The 7678-nt window shown below is 44.2% G+C and overlaps 1 protein-coding gene across 1 annotated transcript; it reads left to right on the forward strand.

Moving 5' to 3' along the window:
- The first annotated feature begins 1631 nt into the window (after window positions 1–1631).
- TCEAL2 (transcription elongation factor A like 2) lies at window positions 1632–3687 on the forward strand. The gene is made up of 3 exons (XM_003282271.4): window positions 1632–1783; window positions 2348–2420; window positions 2779–3687. Exon 3 carries the CDS (start codon window positions 2806–2808, stop codon window positions 3487–3489), a length of 684 nt encoding a protein of 227 aa, XP_003282319.1. The 5' UTR covers window positions 1632–1783; window positions 2348–2420; window positions 2779–2805; the 3' UTR covers window positions 3490–3687.
- Window positions 3688–7678: the final 3991 nt, after the last annotated feature.

The following is a 7678-nucleotide window of genomic DNA, read 5'->3' on the forward strand; positions in this document are numbered from 1 at the left end:
TTAATTTAGATAAAATGACGTTTCTTCAAATTTAATGATACCAATTTTGAATTTCACATTTTTGTGTATATGTTTTAAAAGAGGAGAAATAGTTGTTAATACTTTGGCTCCATTAGCAAAATAACTTAGCAAATAGTTACTGAAGACAGCTTAAAATCACTATAATTAGATGATTAAAACAGAAAATCAGTTCTTTTCAACTGATTTGATATTATTTTCATCAAATTCTTGAATAATTATAATTTTATGAAAGTTTATACTGATGAAATTGAAACACCTAGCCTCGATAATCCAGGAAAAAAATTCAACATTGAGGGCAGAATTATTGGTGATGTGGTGATAATGACGAATACACATATGATAGAGCAAAATATTGTAGGAAGATCAAGGTTTTACTAAATGAAGAAAGATGTGTAGCAGAAATATAATCAGAATTGTTTGTGTAACACACATAATTCATAATCGTGTAATCATGATAAGGTATTTTGCAAATCAAAATAAAAATAGTTGTTGCCCAGATATACACACGACATACACATACATATGTACACACATATACATCTATACATATATGTATGTACAAATAAACATATGTGTATATATACATATACATGTCACTACACTGTAGAAGCTAAAATATTGGTGATTTTTAGTTTTTGTGGATGGTGGCTTCACGAATGTGAAAGAAAAGGAAAGAAAAAAAGACAAAGAATGGGAAGGGGAGGAAATAATAGGACAGGAAAGAAAAGGGAAGGAAGAGGGACAAGCAGGGATCGATGGTAAGGGTGTGTTGTAAACCAAGGACTATGATGAATTTGTGCATCTGAAATTAATATTTAAAATGTTTTAATGCTTTCTTTTCTACCTGTCTGACATTCTCTCTCTATAAAAACTGATCAAATGTTGGAAGATAAGTTTCAAGTGTGGAGAGAGGCCAAGGGAGATGGCAAGAAGGAAGTTGGTGAAATCAATTTGGGGTACACGGGCTTTGGGGTCCCTCAGAGACACTCAGACGGTGATGTCCAATACACAATTGGCAAAGCTGATATGAGACACGGAGAAGGGAATAGCCTGGAGATGTAGATCTGGGAGTCATCGGTGTTTACTGGAAATGAATGAGATCACACAGGGAGAGATAACTTGAGGACTGAGGAGAGAGGAGGCCCAGGACAGAACCCCAGGAACACCGCCACTCAAGGTGGCAGCTCAGCTTCCTGGCAGGCACCACTACTCCCAGGGCTCTGGAGTCAGGCAGAGCCGGTATTGAAAGTGGGCTGTGGAGTTCTGGGGCTGAGCGCTCTTGGCAAAGTCGGGTACCCTCTCTGATCAGCTGTCACACCTGGCGATAATGGGCATCAGAGAGAGATGCCTTGCGAGGATGCTGTGAGCTGCGTCAGGTAAAGCACCTGGGGTCAGAAAGCCACTTCTCCTCCTCTTCTCCGTGACCCCACTTTGCTACACAAACGCACCGAGACTCCGACCGTCCCCAGCCTCCGGTCCCTCAGGGATGGAAGGTGAGGTATGTCAGGCAAGAGGGGGTGCCGAGCTCCAAGGTGAGGTGTATCAGGCAAGAGCGGGGGCCGAGCTCCGGTGACGCGGTGCTGACGTGACCTGCCGGGCGCCTACGTGGGCACCAGCCCCCGCGCCCGCCCGCCAGCCCGCCCAGAGGTCTGGTCCAGGCGCCCGCGCAGAATCAGCTGTCTGAGCTGCCCAGGCGGCAGGGGAGCAGCGAGCGGGCTTCCGCGAGCCGGAGGAAGCACAGGCCTGTCCTGGGTCCTCGCAGGTCAGTGTGAAGGCGGGCGCTGCCGGCGGACCCTGGGACAGGGGTGGAGGGGGCTGGCAGTAGGATTGGGGAGGGGGCGGAGAAGGGATCCGGTAGATTGGTGAGGAGGGGGATGCGGAGTCGGCGGGGGCCGGGGCAGTGGAGGGAGAACCCCCAAAGCGAGCCTGGCTCGCCTTCTCGATGCCCTCTTGCACTGAGTCCTCCATCCATTTTAGTGCTGGTAATGGGGAGTGGGGGTAGCGATCCCGCAATGCGACAGTGAAACGTAGACTTATTCTGGAAATAACCCCTTCTCACAATCTATGCCCATGGAAACACTTGATCTCCGCAAAAATGGGGTGGCGCTGGGGCAGGTTGCCTCCGGGGGACCGGGACACAGATACAAACGCAGTTTGGAAAGCATCCTGGTTCGGTGCCCGCCTTGAGAGAAATGGCGGCTGGGGTGCGGGGGAGGTAGGGGAGGAAAACGGTGGGTGAACACGGCCTGGACTCAGGAAAGGCAACCGAGTCCCTGTGAGCCCGCTAAGCGCGCAGCCCCTACCCCTGTCTCCTGTCTGTCCGCAGGTCTGCGCGTCTGTTGTTCTCAGCGCTCTGAGAGGCCTGAAAAGGAGGAGCAACCTGTCCAGAATCCCCGCAGGTCCGTAAAAGCAGGGGGCTGCATGGACAGGGGCCCACAAGGGTTGAGAGTGTGGAGGGCCCAGTCAGGGCGGAATTGGGGTCCCTGCCCATCCCCTTACCCGCATGAACACACACTTTACCAGGCTGAACCAGTGCAGAGAAGGTGGCAGGGCCTGCCAGGGAATAGCTGGCTCACGTGTGTGGGAGGAGTGGCGGGCTACGTGGTGGGCAGAAGGCCCTCTTGGAGGCCCAGTCAGCTTAGGGGAACCCTCACCAGGGGTGAGATGCAAGTACTATCCAGACCTGCATTCCACCCCATGCCCTCAGTCTCCCATGTCTCCTTTTTGTCTCCTCTTCCCTCCACCCGCATCACCCAGGAAAGGAAAAGGAGGGGAAATCTCGACATGGAAAAACTCTTCAATGAAAATGAAGGAATGCCTTCAAACCAAGGAAAGATAGACAATGAAGAACAGCCACCGGACGAGGGAAAGCCAGAAGTAGCTTGTACTCTGGAAGACAAGAAGTTAGAAAACGAGGGAAAGACAGAAAACAAGGGCAAGACAGATAAGGAACCGTTAAAGGATAAAGAAAAGCCAGAGAGTGCGGGAAAGGCAAAAGGAGAAGGAAAGTCAGAGAGGAAGGGAAAGTCAGAGATGGAGGGAGGATCAGAGAGAGAGGGAAAGCCAGAGAGAGGGGGAAGGGCAGAGGGTGAAGGACAGCCAGACAGTGAAAGAGAGCCAGAGAGTGAGGGAGAGCCAGAAAGTGAAACAAGGGCTGCAGGAAAGCGCCCAGCTGAGGATGATATACCCAGGAAAGCCAAAAGAAAAACCAACAAGGGGCTGGCTCAGTACCTCAAGCAATATAAGGAAGCCATACATGATATGAATTTCAGCAATGAGGACATGATAAGAGAATTTGACAACATGGCTAGGGTGGAGGATAAAAGGAGAAAAAGCAAACAGAAATTGGGGGCGTTTTTGTGGATGCAAAGAAATTTACAGGACCCCTTCTATCCTAGGGGTCCAAGGGAATTCAGGGGTGGCTGCAGGGCCCCACGAAGGGACACTGAAGACATTCCTTATGTGTAGTTTCCCTGACAGGCATTTGTCAGGCCATATGTTTTAACCTTATGGTAATACTTTGCTTTAGTCGTTCCTCCTGCTGCCAGTAGCCTTTTGACCCACCTGCCAGTGTTTGCTTGCTCTATGTTTCAGTAGCAGATTTTCACACATGTGCATTGCAGAGACGTCATGATTCGTGGAAAAATAAAGCAGCTTATAATATCATCTACAGAATCTGTCTGTTTTTGTTAAATACATGAAAGGTTAACAGTGGTTTTCTGAGTTGTGAGCTAGCAGGTGATTTCATTTCTTTGTTTTCTTTCGTTCTACTAATCTTTCTTTTCCCAGAGAACACAAATTACTTTTCTCACAAAAATAATAAAATATTTTAAAAAATCAGAACACAGTATGTAAAAAGCAAAGAGAATAACTGTCCAGTGAACTTATGAAGTTCAATAGAGACACTTAAAGTTCTTGTTGTCAGAACTTAAAATGATAGGCAAAATTCACATTACCTACCTGTGGGACTCATCTGGAGAAGTCAATCTGGGGTTTTTACAGATCCATTGCTCTAATGGACAGTCTTGTCATTTGTCAAATGGAGATAATAGCTTGCTTTTCAAAACTGCTGAGTGGGTTGGATGAGGTAGAGAATATATTTGTTGGGTTGGCATCTACCTTATCCCCTGCTTTTGCAGAAAAATATACCCCCTCAGGCACTTGGAAGAGGACTAGGGTAAATCTTACCTGTATCCAGAAATAAGTCTAGGAAACTGAAAGGTGGGTGCCATCCTCTCTTAGACAATGTCATGTCCACTGGGCACTGTGCTCCTTCTCATAAATCTTGCACCCTTCTAAAGCTCCCATTGATGCCGATGGGCTGAAGTTCTCAAGGTAACAAGGTCCAGTTGATTTCCTTGGAGTCCCCAGTGAGCCAAGCCTACTGACCCCATTCCACAACAACTATGAAAATGTGGATAAAGTCCCTTTCCTCAGTATAGAGTTATACTTGCCCAATAGGGTAACACCTCAGTGATGCTTCAGCCCCCGGGGGATTTCAGATTTTTAGTAAAACAATTATTTCTATGCTTGTTGGTTTGTAAGTGTTTGCATACAGCCATCTCTCCACTAAATTCAGAGATAGAGGCTGGGGTAAAATTTGAGTGGCACACACTCATCTGTTCTCATCTGTCAGTGACTTGTATGCTTGACTCATCTTTCCTTAGAGTAAATTCTCTTCTAGGAAAGTCCTTCCAGGTCCCACCTTACCAGTTTAACACCCCTACCCACATTTGTAATTTTTAGAGCAATGCTACTCAAATAGTGGTTCATGGACTAGCTGCATCAGCATCAACTGAAAGATAGTTAGAAATGTAGAATCTCACATCCTCACCCCAGCCCTACTAAGTAAGAATCTTTTCTAGTTTTAACAAGATCTGCAGGTGATTCCTGTACACCTTAAAGTTTGAGAAGCAAGGTTAATGAGGAAACTCTTAGCCTCCCCAATTCCACCTTCTCATGATATATGTGCCTAGAAGGATAAATACATGTGCTTCATAGGATGCACATCACAGATTTTTAAATAGACCTGTGTTTGTCAAACTGAAGTTTCACCTTCCTATATTTGCAGAGTTTAAAACAAATTCAGCAGGTCAAGACCTGCAATATTTTTAAATGAAATAGGATATAGTAGATTCAACCAGAATCAGATAGTAAACATCAGATTATATGGCAGGTAGGTAGGATTAATATTATTTTCTGAAATTTGTATTTCAGTTATGTATATTTGAACAATATGTTTCTGACTGTGGGGTGAGGTTTTTTAAAATTGAGGAACATTGGACTTTGCTTGTCAAAGCACAACCTGTTGTTTATCCTGGTACCCCTAATACCTAGCACAGTGCCTGATAAGTAATAGTTTCTTGATGAATTTGTAAATAATAATACCTGAGTCAAGAATTCTTGTCCAAGATCATTCTCTGTCTACATAAATAACTGTGGACTCTATATCTCTAGCAGCATTTACTTGCAATTCCAAAAGAAACACCATGGAGAAGGGTTTGTACCATGAATTTAACCTTATCTCATTTATTAATGCATTTTTAAAGTGTCCCAGTTTGTCACATATCAGAATCACCATAAGTCTTCATCAATAATGTGAATTTATAATCCCCATGTCAGATCCACTAGGTGGAGCTCTATAATTTCCATCTTAAACAGGCTGCCTGGGTGATTCTGATTCATAATAAAGGCTAATCACCACTGATTTATATATTCATTATGATCTCCATCGTATTAACTGTAAGCCATAAGGTAAGCAGAAAAAAAGAATTACAGTGTCTCCTTTTCGGTGGGGAAGGTGAAGTCTTTTCTAAGCTCTAAAACAAAGGTTAAAAGTAAAAATCCATAAAGTCAAGGCTTCATATATTTATTGCATAGAACCCGAAAGTATCTTTAGAGCAAACCACACTTATAAACAAAGACAAAGTCAAAGCATATCATAGTATAGTGTATTTCCTCCTCCAGATGCCATGATAGCTGTGGCAGCTGAACATTTCCACTGCTAAAGAAAACTCTTGGGACACCAAGTGGTCATGATTGCAAATCTGCAGTTTGTTGGAGAAAAAAATGGATGCAACATAGCAACAGCATTAAGGAGAAACATCATAGTCAAAAGCTGTCTAATAGTAAGGGATTTGGAGTGGCCAGGTATGAGCTTTGATTATCTTCCCTCTTTATAATAGCCCTGGCAGGATGCCCTTCTCTTTTCAGATAAGGAACCATTAATGTATGCATAGAATACCTTGAAACCAGAGAACACAAAATAGAGTCTCAGTCAAGGTTTCTGGTACATTGCTGGTTATGTAGGCATATTCTTGCTATGTAACAGTCTCAATGGCAGAGCCCTTGGCAATGAGATTCACTGAGACTAGGTTTAAATGATCAATCTCACTGTTATCGGTAAAGCTAACAGGCTGGTAAAAATCATCCCAAATTCCTCAGACCCATGATTGTCAAACAGCACTCTTAATCAATATGTTTTGTGCCTTTACCATGGGTCAATGCCATGCAGGCACATTTCTTATTTTGATAAAAAGCTCAGGCAAATCTCAGCCCTGCTGGAGTTCACTTTCACAAAATAATATGCTTTTTATCCTCCTCCTTATGATATGCATAAAGCTGCAGGCACAATTCCTAATGAGTACTATTAACATGGCCCTCACTCATTTGTGGATATCTCCCCATCTTCCCATCCCAATTCACTCGACATTCTTCTTTACCCTGCTCTGTCTCCCGAAGGACTCTGACCTATATGGACCACATCAAAGGGCTCCCTCGTCCTCTGGGAGCCAGCAGTAGTGAGTGCAGTCAGGAAATTTGTTTCTCAACTTGTTCCCTGCAGTGTTGTCAGATGCTGGTGGAGTCCCTTCTCCCAAGGTTCCTAGAAGGTGGCCCTCTCCACATAGGCTCTGCAACTCCAACTTTTAGTTACCCCTCTTTGCCTCTGTCCCTCAGGCCTACCTCTGGTAATCTCACCTTTAGTAGCCACGGTGTATTGCACTACTCATTTTGGTTCTCTAATACCCTTCCCATACCTTTGTCTATTCTCCTTTATTAAGAACTGCCCTCAAATTTTCCACTGCAAATGTACCTCCTATTTCCTGCAATGCACTTTTCAGGTACAGTAACAGATACAGGAAGTCACTCCAGGAATTGGGTTCCTTGTAAATTTGAGGGAAAAATATAACCTACTGACAATAGGGTTGAGAACAGTAGGGGGAAGGTGTTAGGAGAGGTTCACAGGTACATGGTATGTAGTAGTATGATGATAACTCATACACCACTGGTGGCATGGAATGAAGTGCGAGTGGAATCCAAAGCTTTGAGAAATCAAGTGGTTATGTTACTTAAGTACTAAAACAAAAATAATTACCAAGAACTTTCTGGAGTCATCTGTATACATCTGACAACCCTAGAGAGTATGCATAGAAAAAACAGGACATTGGAAGCTACAAAAATACAGCAGAGAACATATGTACAGCACCAGAAAGCCTCTAAGGCAGGGTTGAAGGAGTCCCTCATCTTAGGGTAGATATAGCTGTGAACCGAGGCTAGGTCCTCATGGTGTTGCAGTTCCGCTGCCAATTAAATGCTCCAAATGCAGTCGCTTTTACAATAAAGTAAGGACACTAGTAGAGAAGGAATAGAACTGTGA

The sequence above is a fragment of the Nomascus leucogenys genome, chromosome X (genome assembly GCF_006542625.1).
Source record: "Nomascus leucogenys isolate Asia chromosome X, Asia_NLE_v1, whole genome shotgun sequence".
NCBI lineage: Eukaryota > Metazoa > Chordata > Mammalia > Primates > Hylobatidae > Nomascus > Nomascus leucogenys.

Coding starts and splice junctions, on each gene's coding strand:
- TCEAL2 (XM_003282271.4), top strand. CDS start 2,806: ATGGAAAAACTCTTCAATGAAAATGAAGGAATGCCTTCAAACCAAGGA.